General features: G+C 38.6%; 2 protein-coding genes across 2 annotated transcripts; one reads left to right on the forward strand and one right to left on the reverse strand.

Moving 5' to 3' along the window:
• The first annotated feature begins 4,083 nt into the window (after nucleotides 1-4,083).
• LOC122660258 (cis-3-alkyl-4-alkyloxetan-2-one decarboxylase) lies at nucleotides 4,084-18,189 on the forward strand. The gene is made up of 13 exons (XM_043855483.1): nucleotides 4,084-4,427; nucleotides 4,517-4,571; nucleotides 4,731-4,786; nucleotides 6,338-6,438; nucleotides 6,610-6,679; nucleotides 8,556-8,625; nucleotides 15,375-15,431; nucleotides 15,540-15,607; nucleotides 15,716-15,796; nucleotides 16,006-16,083; nucleotides 16,276-16,431; nucleotides 17,178-17,330; nucleotides 17,815-18,189. Exons 1-13 carry the CDS (start codon nucleotides 4,257-4,259, stop codon nucleotides 17,890-17,892), a joined length of 1,194 nt encoding a protein of 397 aa, XP_043711418.1. The 5' UTR covers nucleotides 4,084-4,256; the 3' UTR covers nucleotides 17,893-18,189.
• A 1,081-nt stretch (nucleotides 18,190-19,270) lies between these two features.
• On the reverse strand, nucleotides 19,271-22,877 carry LOC122657656 (auxin efflux carrier component 5-like). The gene is made up of 5 exons (XM_043852424.1): nucleotides 22,187-22,877; nucleotides 21,981-22,066; nucleotides 21,701-21,858; nucleotides 20,291-20,367; nucleotides 19,271-19,376 (listed from the first exon to the last, which is right to left on the reverse strand). Exons 1-5 carry the CDS (start codon nucleotides 22,861-22,863, stop codon nucleotides 19,304-19,306), a joined length of 1,071 nt encoding a protein of 356 aa, XP_043708359.1. The 5' UTR covers nucleotides 22,864-22,877; the 3' UTR covers nucleotides 19,271-19,303.
• Nucleotides 22,878-23,214: the final 337 nt, after the last annotated feature.

The raw sequence follows: 23,214 nt of genomic DNA on the forward strand, positions 1-23,214 counted from the left end.
TGCAGACCCTATTTAGTTGAGATTCTCCTATCGTGCTGGGTTGGGCTTCTTCCTTCTTACTATCTTTCATCTAACATATTGCGTCTTTTATTTGGCACTCCCCATTTTACATTTCTCTCTCTCTCTCTCGGTTTTTTTTTTTGTTAGAACTCAGTTTTTCTTGTTGTGTTTGGATCCATGTAGCCGACCCCATTAAGTTGGGATAAGGCTAAGTTTGTTGCTGTTGTTGATTGTGACTTTCAAATCATCAGTGACTAACTGGTCTATTAGCAAGAATTAGTGCTATCTACTTATAGAAAAGGTTGGGGAGAGAAATGAGCCGAAAAGATGAGATTATTAGCCCCCTCATATTTAGATACCAGAAAAATGAAGTTTGATCAATAATTTTGATTGTAGATGATTGAAAAAAGCAGCTACGAACTATCTAGATAAGGTCATCTTTTATAATATCACAAGCAACAATGAAAAAGCCGTAGCTAAAGGCCATCAGGGCACAAGGCTTTCTGCGCCTTATGAGCTTTGATTGCACCCTGGATCTCCTCCTCAGATGAAATAGAAGTAAGAATCCTTTGAAGATCAGGGGGACAATCTTAAAGGATAATAACTCTAGAATGAGACTAAGTTGATTTAGAAAGGAAGGGTTAAATTGTATAGAAAAATGAGAAACAAAAGCAGATTTTATCTCCTCATGAGGTCCAGAGATAAAAGAGTCATAAAAATTCCTGAGTCTAAAGATGGAATTATAACTCTGCCTAGCTTTTACAGATTTGTGAAAAAATGCAATGTTAGACTCACCAAGAGAATGTCATTTAATTATAAATTTTTGTTTATAAAAGCTTTCTTCTTTTTTGAGAAGAGCCCCTAACTTGAGAGAGGAAGATCTTTTTTCATCTACTAATCGAAGATTTTGAGGGTCAGAGAAGACCAGAGATTACCTCTTATCAAAGATTGAATTCGAACAAAAAATGGCAGTGAAAAGGAAATCTTGGTTGCTTCGAAGGAGGGAGACCTTAAAGTTGATAAGCTAATCAGGGGCAAACAAAAAATGAAAGGAAACAATACCCTTGTTCCAAAAGCACTAAATTCTACCATTTTGGTGGAATTTATAATCATTAAAGAACCTCCCTAGACTGCACAATTGATGTTAAATGTTTTTTGTCATAATATTTCTGATTTCAGCTTGCTTTGCTGCATCATTCAAAGCCTAGAACATTCCAAATTTTGAAGCAAAGTGGATTAAAAGGAAGGAGAAGAGAATCAGGTTGAGAAGAGGGTAAGACTAGGTTAAGGAGAGAAGAAGAAGAAGAGGGCTGAGAATAAAGTAAGGAGGAAGTAGGGGGGAACAGTAGAGACTGAAGGAAGAGGGAGGGATAACACAATTGAAAGAAGATGAGCCAACAATAATACATGGGCTTTTTTTTTTTTGGTAAAGATACATGGGCTTTGAAATGGCTAAGTTTTAATAATGATGGGCTGGGCCTATGCTAGATTTATGACCGAGGGCAGATTCCAACTAATCCTAATGCTATGCGTATTGAGTCCAACTGAGTTAGGCTGAGTCAGGAAGATTCTATTCTTTCCGAGATGATATGAATCAGAGTAGATGTAGACCGATCCCATATCCGATTCCAAGTTGTTTTGGGCAGGAGGGTCATTTCCATAGGGGTGGGAGAGAGACTGGCTCAAGCTAGGCACAACGCGGGCATGCCCAGACTTTACCCTTTGTGTGAAAAGAGAACATAATCCTTCTCTTGCATGCACACAAGGCTTCAAAGCCAAGAGAAAGGGATCCCCTCACTATAAGTAATTGAGTAGAGAGGCTTGGGCATTCAGTCAGCTTTCAATTAGCTAGTGGCATGCATTAAGCATTGGGCTAAACATAATAAAGCAAGAGGGGCTTTTCCAAAAGGGGAGGAAAGAGGAAGACACATGTTGGCACTCTAATAGTAGCATGCCCAACCGTATCCCCCGGCAATAGGACGGCCACCGCGCCTACTGTCACAGTAAACCTCCGTCACATCGGCCAACTGGCTTAAGACTGAGTGATGACTGGCCCAAGAAGGTGAAAGCAGTGGGATTCGAACTTAAGATGCCCAGCTCACCACTGCGCCAACACCCTTGGGTTAATTTGCCCTGTCAACTGCTATTACTTCTTGCAATTTTGTCCAAAATATTATGATTACCTAACCTAAAGACAATTGAAAGTCTCTGAAACATGGTGAGTTAATAACTGAAAGAGTTTCAATACATGCAATTCATTCACTTGAGGACTGTGACTGAAAACCAATTCATATGAAAGCACTCTCATTGGTTAAATCTAGATAGATAATAAGAGATTCGTGGGCATTGGGATTGAATATGGAGACCCCAAACAATATGGATGTGAATTGAATCTAAATTTGATTATCCCGATTACATTCCTAACTTGTGTAACCTGGAGCTTCCTCCCCCTAGCTGATGCAATTTGTTCTCAATCCATCCCTCATAGTTGCCTTCGATCTTTCCTCATTCCCTAGAACATTTCGAATTTTCAAGAACCTTCAAGATCGTAGTTACTCAATTCTTTATTATTAATGGATATCTATTTGAATAGGATAGATTATGTTTTGATTATCCGGATCCAGGTACCCTCGCACTAGATACAAATACCCCTAAACAGATATGGATACGATAAAATAGGGACCAAGAACGTTCAAAGCCTATGATAACCACCGATATCTCAAGGTGGATTTCCCCAAAAGGAGGAGAATAATCGAAAAGATATCTATTATAAAATTTCTTTAAATGGTTACACCTAATTATGCCACGTGGAAATACTTTGACACGTAAAGAGTGGTGTGCATTTGACCACATGTGAAATTTCATATTGGTATTCAATCATTATCTGCTCAATTTCTCTGCCCTGTCCATTTCCCCAAGTTCCTCTAATAATGGGGGCAGAAATGACCACCCTACCCCCGGCCCGGGTGGGGTCTACTCCTCCCTATTTAAAGAACTTGGGGAAATGGACTAGGCAGAAAATGGAGCAGATAATTTTCGATCATATATACCTTCCCATATATTTGGTGCTGAAAATGCAACCTCTAACTAGTTCAAGCATTGGTGTGCACTTTCGAATCTCTTCAACCATCCCTGATTCTTTTAGCGTTATATCATGTCTTTTTTTTTTTATGAAAAGAAAATTAAATTAATTATAAAAAGATAGAAATATCTACACAGTCTCTATTATAAACAAAATTTTGCCTTTCCCCTAAGGCAAATTGAGCTACTCTAGTGACCATAGAAGTTACAGAGGGATCCATTGGAACTAAACAAGAAACCCTGTTAGACAATTCATTGATCCTCAAACGCAGGGAGATTAGAAGCCACGACCATGCTATCTGAGTTGGTGTAGGACGAAAGCCTGGAATTGCCGTGTTGGTACATCAAACTTCTTTCACCCGGAGGCCCAACTTTAAAGCATGTTCGAGACCTCTTACCATTGTAGACACTTTCTGCTCCAAAAAATGATTACTATTTAAAGATCCTACAGTGACCAAGATGAGTTCCCCTTCTAACAAAATGTAAAATATCTTATTAGTCCCAAAAATTCCAACCACGTGTTAGAAATAAATGTTCAGACTTTAGACAGATAGAAATGCGTTGGGCTCCTTTGTAGCGCGACATAGAGTGTAGTGTACATCCCATTGCCCACAGTGCTTGGGCACGCAACCCAACACCCCACCTGTGTGTTGGGCTGCGTGCCCAAGCACTGTCGGCCGTCCAATGGTGCGCTACACATTGTGTTGCATTATAGAGGACCCAAATCCAGATAGAAACCGTTGGGCAAGGACTTGTGCTCTCTCTCTCTTAAGGATTTTGTTCATGATATCAGTATTGATCGCCAGAAAACTGATACCGGATACGAATCAGATGTATCGGTCACCATCTTTTTCATTATAAAACCTAAATCCATACCGTAACAACCGATCCGTATCTGACTCTGTATCAGTCAGATACACCGATGCCTAAAACCCTATCTCTCTCCCCCCATCGAAGACTATATTCTGGTCTCAAGTAGATGGGCCCACTTATTAACTAATCCGTGGTGCATTATGCGCCACTGGATCATGACCAAAGAACTTAACGAAACGGAAAACCCCGGGAAAGTACATCGTTCTCTTTTGGTTCAAAATTGAAGGAACCCTGTGACCAGAGAATCCCTATCCCTTCCTCTCTCTCTCTCTCTCTCTCTCTCTCTCTCTCGCAGTGCTTCAATGGCGATTCAAGCTAACGTGTCATGGCTTCAATTGCAGCCACCTCAATACCGCCTCAATTATTCTTTTTCCACGAATTCCTTGTTTCCACGGTTGCTCAACTTCACTGGTCGAGAAATCAGGAAGAAATCATTCGAATTTCGTTGCAGATCCAGCCAAACAGACGATGAGGTAATCTAATACTCCAACTAGGTTAGATTGATCTCTCTGTAACTAAATTTCAGCTTAATCATGTAATTTTGCATCTTTCATTTTAACAGGGATATCTGTTAGATGCCCCAGAATCTATCGGGGATGGGTTTTCCTTCAGTGGAGGTAACCCTCCTTTTTCCCTTTTTTTTTTCTGGGTTCAATTTATTCATACCTTTTTTTCTCTTTTGAATCTCAGAAAAAATTCTCTTAAATTGATTTGAAAGAGGCATTAGGGGACTGGCTACAAAGATTTGTACTCATTTTTTTTTTTTAACGTTGCAGGGAAATACTCGGATGGGTCAAGCCCATCAGATGAATGGTTCAATCAGGGAAAGATAGTGAGTACATTTGTTTTCTTAGAGGATTAGAAATGCTCTCCATTGTTTCTATTTCCTTATTCTTTCCTTATACTCACCACTTTGATGCTCAGTTATATACCTGTAGTAAAATGCAATACCAGAAGAATATAAGACTTATATCTTATGTAGAAACTTTCAGCAGTTGAAGGAGAGTGTACCAACTTTGCTTAGTTCAGACTTTGCTTGATTCGAATTCTGCAACACTTGAATGGGTTTAATCGGGCCACATGGCCACTCTCCTTAAGGTTGTAGAGGTCCCCATATAGTGCAACCGAGTTTGCTTTCCAATCAACTCCCAAGATAAAACAATTCCAATGTGAGGCTATCTAGTAGTGATGCATTCACTCACTAGGCCACCCAAGGATACCAAGAGTTGTGCTCAATGCTCAACAAAACCAAAGAAAGGAAAACAAGAGAAAAAAGCTTGTATTCAATTATAATTGAATGAGAATGAAAGGCCAACCCACCCTCTATTTAAAGAGGTGAAGTGCCCCTTCAAGGTGTTTCTAATAAAGGGTGTGTCTAAATATTGTGTGGCTATGATTCAATCTCCCGAGGAGAATCTGAATCAATTATTCTGGGCTTCTCTCACATTTGAGTATGTCTCTGTGAAGAAAAGACATCATTGACATGGGAACGTGTATATTCTTATCTAGGCCTGATTTCTGTTGTCCAAAAATTACAAGTTATTGGACCCAAGCCCAGGCCCACACACAGCGCACCGACTCAATCCGGCTTGACTCGAGCGCATGTGTGTGAAAAGCACCCCTGGACTAATCCCGGACATGGGAGAGGAGAGATATCTGTCTTCAAGGAACCCTACCCTTATATTCTCAGAAGTATATACAAGCTAGTCCTTTCACATCTTCATAAGCAATGTGGGACTAAAAGATGTTTCTACCTTTTGCTTTATTAAAGCAAATCATGGGGTGATCAAGGGTTTGAACCTTCAAACCAAATAACATGCAATAGGGGAATGTTTTTTATATACATTTTGAAACTTAAATAAAAACATATAAATACAACAATACCTTATGTATAGAATTCCATATAGGCACATACCCATTCAATCTAAGGCCCTATTTGGTTAGAACTTAGAACTGAAGGGAAGTAAATTAAAATAAAATTTTGGGAGGAAAAATGAAATAAAATGAAACGGCAATAATTTTAAAAAAGTTTCAATTGGGATGTTTGATTGGAAGTAGAGTTCATGTAATTTCTAAAATGGTATGAAAACATGTGGGTCCCACAATATAGGGAAGGTGGGAGGTGAAAAACATTTTCAGTGATACTCTAGTTGAAAAGTGAAGTAAAATTTAGTTTCTATGTTTCATATTTTTTTGGCATAGTTACACCACTTCTTGGTAATGATTAAAATCATTCCCTTTTTATTTTATTTTGATTTTTTACGTCACTTTACCTCTGATCCAATGGGGCCTAAATGAGCATCAAATCAGAGGTTTTTTTTTGCTTTGTTCCCTCCCCCCGATCTAATGTGAACATAATACTCCTTATAATTTTCAATATTAGGTGAAAGCTCTTCCTGCTTTGGGCACTGGTGAGAAGGCAAAGGATCCAATATTTGGACTTACAATGGGTGTTGGTTCTCAGGCTTCAGATGATGTTTTCAGGTGAATGTAGGAGTCTTTGCTTTAGGAGGCTACCAGACACAGGAAATTTAAAAGCCTGCAATACTGGTATTTTGTTAGCTTTAGGTCTCCATCATATGCATAAATTGAAAATGGATGATTTGCAGGGTTTACCATTTGAAAATGCTCTGTATACGTGGTTTTGTCAAATAGATGGTTTTGCGTTGAAAAAGGAAATGCTGCTAAGCCATCGGTTGTTTTAGTTCATGGTTTCCCTTCACAGGTGAGAATCTCTATGGACTAGTGATACTTTTCCATATAAATTACCGAATCTTTTTGTACAACTGTCTTTGAACTGTTCACTAATACTTACTATTTTAATTTATCTGGTGGGATATTAATTTGTCTAAGAGCAATACTGCTCAAGTAACTTTAGGTTTTGATTTTTGTGGTGACTTTTATCCCTTTTTTAAGAAATTATGTTTTTGTTGGGTCTATCTTGGCATTCTTTTTTCTGATTTGCTACAATAAATTAGCAACATATGAAAATTATATCATAGTCTTGCATTTTTTTGTGGCAAAACGAATTGGCAGATTCAAGAGTATATCAAGAACTTGCCTTGACAAGCTATGTGTAGGAACCTATCATATCCATTGGGATACAAAAGATAAATCCTACAGTCTAGGAAAAAGAAAATTAGAATTACGTGAGTTTTATCAGTTTTTGGCAGTTAAACCAATCATACAAATGAACCCAAAAAAAGTTGGTGTATTCGAGGTTTGAAGTATCCTTCCGTATCCGCCAATACTAATCGATACATATCTTATTGTTTTGGTACCGATACAATACCTAAAAAAATTGGTATTACTAGCACATATAAGAAATCACATCTTCTATATATAATCAGTTGAATGCACTTGTCTCATCATACTTTGTTCTCCTTTTTGTACATTACATATATTTTATATATTACTTATTTATAGTGTTTTATGCTTCAAAACTATATTTTGCATATATCATAAGCATTTCCATGTGTTTCTTGACCATTTCCATACATCTCTAGTGTATCTTGCGTCTCTTTGTAACAATACGATACGTCTCTTAAAATCACCTTTCCGATACTATAACCGATACCGATACTTTAAACCTTTGGTGTATTACTGATGACATAATATGGGAGAAGATGAAATCATATGAAAGGAAACTTGATCTAATGGAGTCATGACTTTCATACAAGATTGAATAATACGGCCCTTTGTTGTTTGCAGACTCTTCTTTTAGTAACTGAACTTCAATGCCTTGTTGATGGTGTCAGCAGAGTAGTGCCATGCTTGTTGCTACAGCTAAACTTTGAGTTTATAATGCCAGTTGTTTTCCCTTTTTTTGTTGGTTTGCCAAGATTGATTAATTTGGTGATCTAGAAGGGAAGTAGAATATGTTTTCAATGTCTCAAGTGATATTAGTCCCCGTGAGGCATTTTGCCCCTTCAGAAAAACCTGAGTGTTCCACACTGTTGCTTATCATTTTGACTGGATCATCTTAAATGTCATTCTGGCCTTGGTTTCTCCTTCTGAATTCTGATGCTTTAATTTCTTGTGACAAATCTGACTTTTTTCAGTGACTGCCTCTACTGATGCTTCCAATCGAAATTCTACGAAAACTACAATTATCATAGCACTGGTTCTGTCTTATCTAGTACAGTTGTCATTGTTAGATACTCCTGTATGGCTGTTTCTACTATTTCTATGCACAAGTTGATTTTGCCACCATTTCTGTTTCTCCTAGCTCTACTCTTTTATTTATTAATTTGAGGAATGGGAATGGAATATGGATCATGTATTGGTTCTTCATTCATGTAGATACTTACTTGATCTTTAGCCATTAAATCCACAGGTTTATTAACTTTCTATAGTTATCTTGCTACACTAAATCTTTAGGCTGTTTGGTGAGATCACTCACACATTGTCTAGGCATTTCATATGGATTTTTTCACTTCAAAGGATTTGTTATTGTTTCTTTGAGTCTTAATGATGTTGTTTTTTAATTATTTGAGGAAATTTCGTTAGGATAAGTTGAAGTTTTGATGATGGATTTGATGGACAAAATTAATTAACTCTGGATGCTCAAAATTTGTTCCATTTTCCTATTCTGTTAACAGGCATATTCTTATCGCAAAGTTCTTCCTGTACTTGCCAAAGATTATCATGCAATTGCGTTTGATTGGCTAGGTAAGCTTTGACAGTGATTTCTGCAATGAGTTTTCTTTCAAGATGCTCAGGATAAATAGTTTTGTATTTGAATTTCATCCTTCTACAGAACATCATTTGTCAGCTGTATAAATTTTTTCTTCATGATAATAATTAAGAAAAATGTGTCGAGGAGAAGTGACATTAAGTAAAAGGAAAAAAAGGGTCCAAAAGTTATGATAGTGTATGAATTAAGTAAATTATTGACCATGCTCACAAGTTCAGTGTTCGCTTCAAGTCTAATACCAATTGGTTATGTTTCATTTTGTTTTCGTTTTATTCGTAAATTATTTAATTGGATATCCTTTAAATCCTATAAAAGTGGCTGTGAGAGTTCAAACCTGCAATCGTGACCAGTAGAGAAGAAGAGGGGAGAAGATGGAGAAGAAGAAGAGAAGAGAAAGAAGGAGAAGAGAGATCAATAGAGAGAGCAGGAAAACTCCCTCACGATTCTAATTAATTGAATCGTGAGGGGGACAATATTACTTGTATTGACTAAACCACATTACAAGAGTAAATACCTAAACTACCCTTAATATAGAAAATAAACTAGAAACATAAATAAGACAGAAATCAAACCAAACACCCCCCAGGCTACAAAACTAATCGACATCCTTAACACTCCCCCTCAAGTTGGAGCGTAGACATCACCAAGAACCAGCTTGGAACAACCATCCAAGAACTGAGGTTGAAACAAGGCCTTCGTAAACATATCTCCAAGCTGAAACTGTGAACGGAAAAAAGGAGTGACAATGAGCTTCTTCTGAACAGCATCTCGAACAAAATGACAATCAACTTCAATATGTTTGGTCCGTTCATGAAAGACAGGGTTGTTGGCAATGTAAATAGCAGCTTGGTTATCACAGTACATCTCCATGGGCTGATCACTGGAATAACCAAGCTCAATAAGGAATGAACGAATCCACATCAACTCTGCAGCAGTGTGAGCCATGGCTCTATATTCAGCCTTAGCACTGGAACGAGCTACAGCCGTCTGTTTCTTGCTCTTCCAAGTGACCAAATTTCCTCCAAAGAAAGTACAATAACCTGTGGTCGATCTTCTATCGCCATCAGAACCAGCCCAATCCGCATCAGAGAACCCAACCACGTTGGTATGACCATGGCGACAATACACTAATCCCTTACCAGGAGCACTTTTGAGGTATCTTAGAATGCGACAGGCAGCATCCCAATGTACTTGCTTAGGGTTTTGCATGAACTGACTAACAACCCCTACAACAAATGAGATATCGGGACGAGTAACTGTGAGATAAATAAGTTTACCAACCAAACATCGATACTGATGTATGTCACCAAGCTCTTTGTCATCAGAAGCACCAAACTTGACGTGGGGATCCATAGGAGTATCAATAGGTTTACAACCTAACATCCCTGTCTCATCAAGTAAATCAAGGACATACTTTCTCTAGGACAGACTAAGATCTCGAGAGCAGCGAACAACCTCAATGCCAAGAAAGTACCTGAGGCAACCTAAGTCTTTGATCTGGAAATTATCATGTAAATAAGTCTTCACTTGTGCAATTCCAGAAGCATCATTACCAGTAACAATGATATCATCGACATATACTGCAAGAATGACCACGTTAGACCCCTGACGCATAACAAAAATAGAGTGATCAGAATAGCACTGAGAAAACCCATAACCAGCCACAACACTGTTGAATTTATCAGACCATGCACGGGGAGACTGTTTCAGTCCATAAATTGCCTTATGAAGGCGACAAACCCGGACACTATCCTCCCCCTGAGCAACATACCCAGGAGGTTGCTCCATATATACCTCCTCCTGGAGATCACCATACAAGAAGGAGTTCTTCACATCCATCTGAAATAGAGGCCAATCAAGATTGACAACCAAGGAAAGTATGATACGAACATAATTCAAACGAGCAACAGGAGAGAAGGTCTCAAAATAGTCGACCCCATAGGTCTGTGTAAATCCTTTTGCGACCAAACGGGCCTTGAGCCGTTCCACAGTTCCATCTGAATTGTACTTAACTGTATACACCCAACGACACTTAACAAGATCCTTACTAGGTGGTAGATCCACTAATGACCAAGTCTTACGAGAGATCAAGGCATTTATCTCCACATCCATAGCATGTTTCCACCCCGGGTGAGACAAGGCAAGGGTATAAGAAGTGGGAACAAAGGTAGAGTGTAATGTAGTAGCAAAAGCATGATAAGAAGTTAGGAGATGAGCAACAGAGACATAATTTGCCAATGGGTAAAGTGAACTATTTTGAATGCAAGTACGAGTACCTTTGCGCAAAGCAATAGGACTGTCATCAGCATCTAACGGAGGATCCGCAGGCAAGGACTCAGCTGGTGGCGGTAAAGGGGCAGCAACAACATTTTGAGGCGGCACAGGCGGCGGCTGCTGTTGGGCCCGGCGGTGATAGACCTGCAGAGGATTGGCAACCAACGGAAGAAGAGGAATAGTAGTAACAACCGGACCAGCAACACCAGTATCAACAGGGAGATCAATATCACTGGGAGAACCAGGAAAATAAGGAGTATTTTCGAAGAAAGTCACATCAGCGAAGACAAAATGTTGGTGAGAAACTGGATCAAAACATCGATACCCCTTCTGGGTACGAGAATAACCAAGAAACAGACACTTGATAGCCCTAGGAGACAATTTATCAAGGCCAGGGTGAAGAATATGAACAAAACATTGGCAACCAAAAACACGAGGAGGAAGAGAAAAAGCAGCCCGCTCCGGAAAAATAACATTACAAGGAATTTGATCATGAAGAACCGAGGAAGGCATGCGATTAGTCAAGAAACAAGCAGTCAACACTGCATCAGCCCAATAGAGTTTAGGAACATTCATATGAAATGGTAATGATCTAGTAATCTCTAACAAATGGCGGTTTTTGCACTCCGCCACACCATTTTGTTGTGGTGTATAAGAGCAACTAGTTTGATGAAGAATGCCATGGTCAGAACAAAAGGAAAATATCTCATGTTGAACCAGTTCCAGAGCATTATCAGTACGTAAAATTTTCAAATGAACACCAAATTGAATACGAATTTCATTATAAAATTGTTTGAAAACAGAAACAAACTCAGATCTATCCTTCAAGAGGTACAACCATGTCATCCGAGAATGATCATCAATAAAACTGACAAAATAACGAAAACCTAATCGACTCTTGACCCTACATGGCCCCCAAATATCAGAATGGACTAACTGAAATAAAGAAGTACTCCTAGACTCTGGACTCAAAGGAAAAACAATACGATGATGCTTGCCAAACTCACAAGCTTTACACTCAATACGGGAGACAGATTTGCAGCTAGGAACCAGATGTCACAGCTTGGATAAGGAAGGATGTCCTAGCCGATAGTGCCAATGTAGTGGAGAAACATCAGAAGAAGTAGCAACAGCCGCTGTTGGAGAATTTGCCAAATCAAAATAATAGAGACCACCCTTCTCATGCCCGCCACCAATCGTCGTCCTCGTTGCGAGATCCTGAAAGACACAATGAGATGGATGAAAGGTTATAGAGCAATTTAAAGATTTAGTTAACTGACTAACAGACAAAAGATTAAGAGGCAGCCTAGATACATGAAGAACATTAGTCAAGGAAAGATTAGATGATAAGGGGATATCCCCATGACCAGTAACAGGAATAAAAGATCCATCAACAATGGAAATCCGAGATGAAGTAGTAGACTGAGTAAAAGAGGAAAATAAATTAGGCTCACCAATCATATGAGAAGAAGCACTGGAGTCAATGACCCACGGAGAGGATGAAGAGGCGAAACATGCAGTAGTACCTGAGTGGGCGAGAGTAGCTGTAGGAGTAGAAGATGATGATGCCTCCAGTTGTTGAACTCGTTGTAACAGTTGAGAAACCAGGTCACTAGAAGTACTACCACCATCAGTAGGAGACCCATGATTAGTGTTAGAAGGATGCACAGAATCAACCGCTCCATCAGAGACTGCGGCATTGGCAAACTGCTCACGAGCCCATTGTGGTTTGCCATGTTTCAGCCAGCATTTTTCAACAGTGTGGTTTGGGCGACCACAATGAGAACACCATCGAGAACCACCATCACTAGAAGAGGAACCAGTAGGGTTCAAACCAGCCCCTCGACCACCAGAAACAGCCCCACGACCATGACCAGTTCCAGAACCACGACCACCTCGAGAAGAGGTACCACCACCACGACTACGCCCTCCAGTAGAAGTAAAAAGGGCAGAATTATCCTTAGAGACAGGGGCTGCATCAGATTTGACCGTGGAAGGAGAAACAACCCTTTGTATGTGACAGTAAGCTTCATTCATAGACGGGATCTTCTCACCAGTCAATAATTGGCTTTTGACTAACTGAAGAGAATCTAACCCAGAGAGGAACTTAGCAACAAGAAATTCAGAACGTTGAGCCTTAATCACAGTAGCATCAGTAGCATCAGTAGATATAGGCTGGTACACATTGAGTTCCTCCCACATGCCCTTCAAAGAGCTGTAGTATTCGCCAAGAGATTTTCCCTCTTGCTTGAAGGAGAAAAACTTTTCATACAAATCATAAATCCGTGAAAGATTAGTGTCTTGAGAATAGCTCTCCTTGAGTTCTTCCCAAACACCCTTGGCAGTTTTATGAAACATCACGTTTGAGGCTATGGAGGGCTCCATGCTATTCCAAAGCCAGCAGAGGAGGGTTGCATTCTCAGCCTTCCAATCTTCATATTTATCATCAGTAGAGTCTGGAGGAGTCATAGTAAGGTAAGACATCTTCCGGCTAGCAGTAACATACACCTCAAAGGCTTGAGACCAAAGAAGATAGTTCGAAGCACCATTCAACTTGATGGTAGTAATCTGAATATTAAAGTGATCTGTAGGAAGCTTAGAATCAGCCATGATAACCAAGTAGATGATATCTCAAAGCTTGGACAGATGCAGCCAACAAATAGGACAGGCCAAAATAAATCGATTTCAGCCAAAAACCCAAAATAGGGCAGAAAAACAGAGGACCCGATAACCTTGAGAGCAGCAGCCAAAAAAAAAAAAAAAGGGAACCAATTTATGGCCAAATAATCACCAACAGCAGAGAATAAAAAAAACCCCAGACCAGCAGCCAATGTAGAGAAAAAAATCCAGGAGAAGCAAAATTGATTTCCACAGGGTTTTTTTTGGAAAATCGATTTCAGGTTGGGGCTGAAACACTTCAATCATCCACCTTGCAGACAGCCAAACAGTAGCATGGCAGGGAACCCTAGTCCTTCATTATAATATGACTAGGGTTCAGGCAATAGAAGGCAGCATATGGTTGCTGTGGACCACGACAAGAGAGAACACAGAAAACTCTTCAAAACCGCAGGAGGGGAGCAGATCGTGGATCAGAATTGCTGCTCTGATACCATGTGAGAGTTCAAACCTGCAATCGTGACCAGTAGAGAAGAAGAGGGGAGAAGATGGAGAAGAAGAAGAGAAGAGAAAGAAGGAGAAGAGAGATCGATAGAGAGAGCAGGAAAACTCCCTCATGATTCTAATTAATTGAATCGTGAGGGGGACAATATTACTTATATTGAATAAACCACATTACAAGAGTAAATACCTAAACTACCCTTAATATATAAAATAAACTAGAAACATAAATAAGACAGAAATCAAACCAAACACCCCCCAGACTACAAAACTAATCGACATCCTTAACAGTGGCAAAGTAAGCAAAACTTGTAAAAGTGAAAGATTAATGAATGTCCAAGGAAGGGCTACAATGATTCTTTTCCTAGATAGGAGTCAGCTGTAATTTAAATAAGATTTAAACCCTCAATCTTTAAATCCTTAGAGGATTCCCAAGTAATCCCTGTATTAATACCCAATTTTATGATAAATGGAGTCATTGATCCCTGAGGTTGGACAAGGGTTTGATTCCACCAACACCATGGGTATAGTGCTAAATAATAACAAAGTGAAAAGCTACCACGTAATGTTATATGGTAAATTATTTGTAAATGGTTAGTTTCTCATCTTTGACAATGGTTGAAGTCCTCCTTTGCATATTCTTTATAGAACTATGGTAACAGACTTTGTAGGATCAGGCCCTAACCAATTTAAACCATTTACTAGCTCTTCGCTAGGATGGGTCTGGCCCAAACAGGCAAGGACAATGCTCACAAGTTCAGTTGGCTTGCATTGTTAGATTTATTCAGCCTTAAGGTGTCAGTAGTGTCCTGAGTTAGAGTTCAGTGGTCCTAGGCTTGCTGGGGGGTGGTTTTGTCTCATCCAGCATGATCCTCTTGCTACCCTAGACAAATGTGATTGCAGCTGTGAAGATTATGTTTCTCATTATTGAGGTGTGATGGTGGTTTGGATGCAAGTGGGAGTAACAAGGGGTTGGCAATTTATGGGAGATGGTTGTAACTATGGCAACTGGAGATCACATTTCTTGGACTGATGTGCTGGGATTGACAAACATAGAAGAACTTCGGTTGGTGATATATTGCGGTTGAAATTTAGATCAGGAAAGTTTCTTATGGTGACGTAGTTAAGATTGAGTTGGGTTTTGACTATCTTTGCCAGAGCATATCTAGTGGTGAAGACTCATAACTAAAGTCAGGCTATATGGATTACCAGATCTGAAGAACTTGCATCTTTCTTTTTTTTTTGGGTAGGGGGAGAGGGAAGAAGGAGGTTTTCACTGCTTTATATTCATTATGAGCTGACTGGAAAAAAAAAATGTTTTCTTGGTTTTCAGGTTTTGGATTTTCAGATAAGCCTCAACCAAAATATGGCTTTGACTACACATTGGATGGTAACTCTCTTTAGAAAACCTTACGGGGGCAGGAAACTATATATATCTTCTTATACAGTTTTGTAATTGAAATCTGTTTCTTTCATCTAATTAATTTGTGTAATACAGAGTATGTGTCATCCTTGGATGCTCTTATTAGTGAACTTGTAGAAGATAAAGTTTCCATTGTTGTTCAGGTACAGTACAACCTTTTCCGAATGCCAACACTTAGAACCACAGGATTTGCAGCCTTAAAATATGTCATGAAACTGAAAAGAACTTTTGATCTTTGCAATGCTGTGCAGGGATACTTTGCTCCAGTAGTTGTCAAATATGCTAGCAATCATCAAGACAAGTTGAATGATCTCATTCTTCTTAATCCTCCTGTAAGAAGATTGAATGGATATGTTTCTTTCATTTACAAATTCCATTACATATATGTTTTGGACATGGTAGAATTTCCCATGTGTGTGCTTGAGTATGAAGTTAAATATTTTTGTTGATGCTTTTAACTTTGTTTTGTGATGCATCCCAAGAGCAATACACGAGAATTTCAGAGTGAAACTGACTTTCTTTGGTTTGTCTAATGCAAAAGCTGATGGACAATCATGCTAACCTGCCATCAACCTTATCAATATTCAGCAACTTTTTGTTGGGTGAAATTTTCTCCCAGGTTAGAGGACTTAGCAATTGAGTAAATCTGATTATTTCTTCTCTCATCCCCCTGCCCCCCCCCCCCCTTCACTCTCTCTCTCTCTCTCTCTCTTTGTCTGTCCCTTCTTTTCTTCCCAGACTTTGGTCCTGAAAGATTAACACTATTAGTTAACCTGATCATTAAATTTGCATTTGTTTTTTAAAATGCCAGGATCCTCTCAGGGCAAGTGACAAGGCATTGACCAGCTGTGGACCTTACAAGATGAAGGAGGAGGACGCAATGGTTTACAGAAGACCTTATCTCACATCTGGATCTTCAGGATTTGCATTAAATGCAATAAGTAGGACCATGAGGAAGCAGTTGAAGGTGAACATCTGTTTAATGCTCTTCCATACTCTGAGCAATTCATTGTCGTTGCTTAATTGTTTTTTGTAACAAAAGTAGGTAGGTCTTAGGAAGGAATTGAATCTCCAACTTTTCTCTCAAGCTTTTTCTGTTTCTAAGGTATTCTTTTTGCATGACAACTTGATTGCTGTGCCTATAGTTGTTATATTTGTTGTCTATGTCATTGTATTCCTTAAAGGATCTGGCTATCATAGTGACAAGTAGATGTCACATGAATTCCAATGGCCGGGTGTAGCTTACCTCAGCAATATGGTCCTAATAAGATTTCACTTGGTGGTTATTTAGGAAAGGACAGTTGATGTCCATAATACCCATGCAAGGGAGATCCTTGGGAACTATTTGATTATTATGGAGCCCGCTATTTTGTTGTTGCACAGAGATGTTATTGTCTCTGAGGGACCCATATTATGTACTTGTCGTTTTTGGGTAGTTTATCACCAAAATAAATATCCTAAGTGGAACATGACATATATTCCTACAACTGGCTATCTTGTACTTCCTCAATGTTGGGTAAAATGATAATTCATCATGTATTGATGTAAAATTATATGTACATTTTGTTGCTTCTAAATGATGATATTTTATGCACTACTATTGCTTTGTTGCATGAACTCTCTTTATCACGAGAAAATCGTCTACCCACCTAAGAAAATAGTTAATGCTATTTCTATATAACTATGCTGTGATTTTGATGCAATACCTTTCAGACCTATGTTGGAGTGATGAAGAAGATACTATCCAGTGAGGACTGGAAAGTCCGGACAGCTGTTTGTTGGGGTCAAAGAGACCGCTGGTTGAGCTATGATGGAATAGAAGATTTTTGCAAGAGTTCAAACCATAAATTGGTGGAGCTTCCAATGGTACCTACCATTTCTTTTTCTTGATTAATTGATATTTATGGGGAATCCAACAAATGAACAGAAAAAACTCATAACTGGATAATATTAGAAGGGTGAAATTCTTTATAAAGGATTTCATAACCAGGCAACAGATGTTTAGGCTTCACGAACAGCTAAGCCATCTCTTGTTTGAAATGGTTGACTAGAGTCTGTAATAGTCTGTAATATGGGGATGGTGTCTGAGGAAACTAAAACCCAGTGGATCACTTAACCCGACTAACTACATCCAGCTTGAAGCAATGCATGTGAAATATTCTCACGTTTTCCATTAATTATAATTATTATTATTGTTGTTGTAACTATAGTGATGATGATGATACAAGAGAACAGTATAAATAACTGCCATCCACAAAGCAGGAAACTGTTGGTAGATTTTCTTATTATAAGCTACCATTATTTAAGGTTATTGCTGAAAGTAACTGCAGTTAATTCTTTGGTCTTGTAGGCTGGACATCATGTCCAGGAGGACAGTGGCGAAGAACTCGGACAAATCATTTCCGGACTTATCAGCAGAAGGCATTAGATGAGATAATGTTTTCTGATGGTTTGAGATTCAAGAATTTGGTTTGTCTTGAATTTTGGGCTTCAGATGTATTCATGAATTGATTTTTGGGCTAAGAGCTCTTGATTGCTACCATACAACATACTTGATTCTTACTTCCCTTTCAGTTATTACTACAAGATATGTTGTACCTGCAAGTGTTATAGGATGAACAGGTAACCTGATAGTCTCTTTACTCAGTCCATACACCCCTCATTGTATATGATTGCCCTATGATTTATGCTTCCAATACAGGATTAGTGAAAGCTTCTCACTGTATATGTCTAACTCAAGTATGTGTTCGCATTTCTTTTATTCTGTATTAGTGTGTACTGTTGTGGACTACTGTCTTGAGGATCTTGTTCACCAAAATTATGTGCTCCAATTGCTCCTTCCAACTTGGCCAAATGCAACCAGTGGTAGTGCACCTGATGAAAACTTCCTATTCCTGAGATGTCATTTTATCAAGTTCTGTGGCAAATATTCCCTCCCTGGTGGCATTTGACTAGCATACAAGTCACAATGGAAAATTCCGATCCTGCGAAAAGTTCGTAGTGACTTGACCATCTAGGTTTTCATGAACTGAATAAATCTGTAGAACTGCAAACAATATCAAGATGGTGGATGGCTAGTCTTGACCAGTGTTTCGTAGGGAAATGAAGAGAACTTCTCATACACTCGGATAGGCAAATGACCGCCTATAAACTGAAACCTTTGATGGCTGAAGAGGAATTGCCATTTGCTTCGAACGCGCTGTAAATACCTCAAGAATGCCATGCATTTTGCATTTTTACCCCCTCCAATAAGTATATCTCCTGTTCAGTGTTATACTGCTATGTAGAGATAAAGGGAGTGTCTGAATGACACCTCTATAGGTATCTTTATGTCACCTTCATTTAGTTGCACTTTGTTTTATTCTCAAAAGCATTTAATGTAGTTTTTTCAATAAGGGTAAATATGTCATTTCATATACGAACTGTATTAAATGATTTTCAATTTTTTGAAAACCCTTTTTTCTACCCGCTGCATTAAGTACTGTATTAAATAACTTATGGGAAAAACAAAAAGGCAAAAAAATAAGGTTACAAATATATTGACACCAGGGGTGTCAATAAGAAATCCTAGAGATAAATATTAAGCATAAATAACCCACAAAATTCAAAGGGATTGGTGTCCAAATATCTTTAGCTTAGGATCAATGAGTGAAAATTATAATTTCTTTTCCAGGGATCAGTAGTTAGAACCAAATGACAGAACTGACTCGGGTCCATGACAGATTTATGCCCGGAAAAAAGATGGGAAATAGAAGGAGGGAGGGGGGGAGGGGGGGGGGGGAACAGAAAAAAGATAAATACAGAGGAAATACAGAGGAACACATAAGACCAGAGTTTTTTCAATGCAAAAACTCTAAAACTGCGTAGTATCCAACCAAGATGGGCAAGGAAAGTATCATCCCTAGGATCACCCTGCAAGAGAATAATCAGCAACATATTAGACACTGTTCCAAAGCCAGAAACAAATACTATGAATTGAGCTTCCTTAATGGATAACTTCACTTTAGATCTGGGAGAAGCTGTCTAGTTTGTTTTGAAATAGCATTATAAGTGAGATTTATGATCAGTTGCCCTGTTTGTATTCAAGTAAAATTTTATTTCCAATTTTATGCAATGTAAAAAAATTACTTGTCAGTGTCATTTTTTGCATCTTTTTTGGTTAAAATCTTTTTGTATGTCTGAAAATCCTATTTAAAGGAAAATCCTTCTTTTCCTCCTCTTTTACTTGCAAACAAATGAAGCCTTTGAAAATTCACTTCTTACCATTCTAATTCCTTTTTCCCTAGAAAGATTGACCTGACGATTGCCTAGGCTATGCTCGTTTGTCAAGAAATGGAGAGACAGAGGAGAATGGTTTGACCATGCAATGAGTTATGAGAAAAGTTTTTTACTGTATATTATTCAGAAAATTTCTTTATATTGATCTAAGCCTGTCTTATGGGTTTTGGTTTGGGGGCTATGCCACCATCTTTTGTGGATCCGGATCCTCTACTTCCGAGCTGCTGCCCCTACGTCTGTGCCCCCAGGCACAGCAAGGCGGCAAAAAGACCACCCTACCCCTGCTCAGGTAGGGGTAGGGTGGTCTTTTTGCCTCCTTACTGTGTCTTGGGGCACGGCGCAGTACGAGCAGCTCGGCAGTAGAGGGTCCTGATCCATCTTTTGTAAGATGTTCTGATAAGGACAATCACGCTAGCAAAAGGTCTCTCTCTTTTTTTTTTTTCAACTTTTCTTTCTTAACTATACACTTCTCTTGATTAAACCTGGTCAGAGATTACCATAGTATTTGTAGTAAAAATAAGAAAAAGAATTAACCCTGTTTAACTTACGCAGTACTAAGGACATCAGCATGCAACCCGTATTCCTTGGCATAGATGAAGGATGTGATGGATTGTGGCAAGGCTGCCTGCAAAAACACAAAAAAAATGAATGGATTAGAATAGAAAATCAAATCAAAAGCTTCATCTGATTACAAGTAATGAAAGGAAGGGAAGTGAACTTTTCTAAAGGAGGTTTTGAATCATGATTATGTAACTTAAAATTTTTACCATATTTAGTAATTTTACTTTGGGAAGTGATTCTCTGTCCGGGAGCACAGCCTATTTCTCTCCTCCCTCAAAACAAGGGGTACGGATGTCCTTTTCACATGGGAAGGAGAGAGATAGACCCATGGGAGTGTTGGCCTAAGCAACCCTCCCGGACAAGAACCATTTCCCCTTTTACTTTCTAGATATAATCTTCATTTTTTTTTTGTTTCAAATCGAATGAATTTAGTTGCCAACAAAGTAAAAGGAAAAAAGAAGGCTGTTAGGCTAGCGCTTGTGCCTACATAGAAAGGGTGAAATGATTGTCCCACCCCCATGAAATGAAAACCCCACCTCTGTTAGATGCCCCCGTGAGTGCTCTCTATCGCAGGGGCCACGCAGCTTCTCAGAGATCCCCCCGATAAAGTAAAATTTACAAATCAGACTTGAAATGTTGTGGAGTTAACTTTACAATCATGTGCGATAATTATCACAAAAGTGTTAATTTAGTATTGGTGAAAGTTTTCCTTCATCACAGAGTGAAGGTTCACTATACCATTCTATGGTTTACAAACCCGTATAGGATGTGTTTCCCAAATACCCTCCCGTGTGCATCTGAAGCCCCGTGGTGTATAGCAGACTTTTAAGGAAAACTCTGCTTTAGTCTTTGATATGTTATCACTTCCTTTCCCTTTATTTCATGCCAATGAGCAGAAATCGTATTTGAAACCCATTGAAAAGTAGTGAAAACAATTCTAGGCTCGCTACAGCCACTCAGCTGAGTTCTAAGGGACAAAGGTTATAAATAATCCAATTAGAGTAGATCCAAGCCCGGATCTCCTCCAATGACATTTAACCAAGAGAGTCGATCTCCCACTATACATGGGGTGTACAGAAACCCCCGGTCCTGAGTGTACAGACAATATCTGAGTTAACTCATCTAATCTGCTAATAACTCTATAACATGGGTACCCGTTTAAACAACCAAGTGACCTTTTCTTCATCAGGTACTATGGACATTAAGGCTATGTTTGGTATGCATTCTCAGAATGCATTCTATGTCGATTTGCATTCTCAGATGATAAAAATAGTTGTTTTTATCATCTGATAATGCAAAATCGACCTAGAATGCATTCCAAGAATGCATACCAAAGGCAGCCTAAATGTCCAAGTTAACTCAATTAATTTTTTTTTTCTTTTAATGATGAGTCTCACCTGGATAATGGCAACACGCAAGACATCACCATGCAACCCTACAGCAATGGAACCGATAGCCATAGCTGCTGGACCAGCCACAAACCTTAAAACTAGTCCAAACACTGTTAAGCTTGGGCCACATGCCATAAACTTCTCCTGCAATGCCATGAAGAGCCCTGTGGAGTAAAAATAAATAAAGACCCTTTGTAAGTAATGAGATTTTACAAAGACCCAACAAAATTAAAACTCAGATATTAACTTAACAAATAGGAAATAAGTATTATAATTAATCTCTCACCCATACTAAACATGGCCATCCCTATCCCTGCCCTTGACATGATCAATACAGATCCTTCAATAATACTTGGCATCTCAAATTTCCACCTATTTATGCACCCAACAACTTCATAAATACATAGTTAAAAAATAAATAAATAAATAAAAAATAAAAATAAAAATAAGAAACCCATTTTCAAAAACTAGTCTTTGTGTTTGTATATGTACCTGTTGGCAACAAAAGCCCAAGCCATGCCCATAAAACAAGCATAGGAATTAGGGTTAAGTGCAAGCTTTAACCACACAATCTTCATCAAAGACCACAAAGAAGGTCTAGATATTGCTACCATCTGCCCATTTCCTTCTATATCTTTCACTGATTCAAGTTGTGATATAGCATTAGAATCAGCAATCATCGATAATGTATCGCTTCTTGTTTTGCGAAACTCCAACACAAATAAAAGAATTGTAAGCCATATAATTCCTTGTATAACAGAAGATTGTACCACTAAATCCACTGCCATCTGACCATACATGGCTTTCAACAATGGTACTCCTACAACTAGAGAATTAGTGAGAGTAGATAGAGAGAAGCTTGTTATAGACCAACAATAGCTTCCTTTACTACTACACTTAGCCCAAAAAGCTAATACTATAACAATGATAACTTTGGAGATAGCATCAGCTCCAATGAATAAGTAGTTCATTTTGAAAGGATCAATATGGGCTGCAAATTCAAAAGTGAATAGAGGAAGAGTGAAATAACAAACAAGAAGGTTAATTGCACCACACTGTTCAGTAGTGAATATGTGCCACCACTTCACAGACCCATACCCTAAAACTAGGGCAACATATAAAGGAAACATGGCCACCACCACCTTGTAAACATCTTCCCACCCTATCATTCCCTCAAATTCTTCTTAATTAGACTACTTTAGGGTTTCAAAAACTAGGGTTTCAGAACTAGGGTTTCAGAAGAACTGTTTGGAACATGTAATGATATCAACAGTCTAGGAACTATATATATATATTTTGGCAAAGAGAATTTTAGCTTAGAAATGGGATTTATTGATTCTATATATGCCGTATATTCTCATCCAATAACATATTTGGTACTATATGTACCGGTAATGTTCCTTTCAAAAAAATTTGTTTTTCTGATCAATAATCTTTTCCTTCAAATTTCTCTCTCTCTCTCTCTAGAATAAGGAATAAGACCAATTATTCCACCACCACCACTACCACCACCTTTGCTA

This window comes from Telopea speciosissima, chromosome 4, assembly GCF_018873765.1.
Source record: "Telopea speciosissima isolate NSW1024214 ecotype Mountain lineage chromosome 4, Tspe_v1, whole genome shotgun sequence".
NCBI lineage: Eukaryota > Viridiplantae > Streptophyta > Magnoliopsida > Proteales > Proteaceae > Telopea > Telopea speciosissima.

What these genes read in the sequence shown, in the direction of transcription:
- LOC122660258 (XM_043855483.1), top strand. Translation starts at nt 4,257, where the DNA reads ATGGCGATTCAAGCTAACGTGTCATGGCTTCAATTGCAGCCACCTCAA. An exon ending in GGTTCAATCAGGGAAAGATA is followed by an intron (nt 4,787 to 6,337) that starts GTGAGTACATTT and finishes TTTCAATATTAG; the next exon opens with GTGAAAGCTCTTCCTGCTTT. An exon ending in CCATGAGGAAGCAGTTGAAG is followed by an intron (nt 16,432 to 17,177) that starts GTGAACATCTGT and finishes AATACCTTTCAG; the next exon opens with ACCTATGTTGGAGTGATGAA.
- LOC122657656 (XM_043852424.1), bottom strand. Translation starts at nt 22,863, where the DNA reads ATGATAGGGTGGGAAGATGTTTACAAGGTGGTGGTGGCCATGTTTCCT. An exon ending in TGGGCTTTTGTTGCCAACAG is followed by an intron (nt 22,067 to 22,186) that starts GTACATATACAA and finishes GTGCATAAATAG; the next exon opens with GTGGAAATTTGAGATGCCAA. An exon ending in TGCGTGTTGCCATTATCCAG is followed by an intron (nt 20,368 to 21,700) that starts GTGAGACTCATC and finishes GTGTTTTTGCAG; the next exon opens with GCAGCCTTGCCACAATCCAT.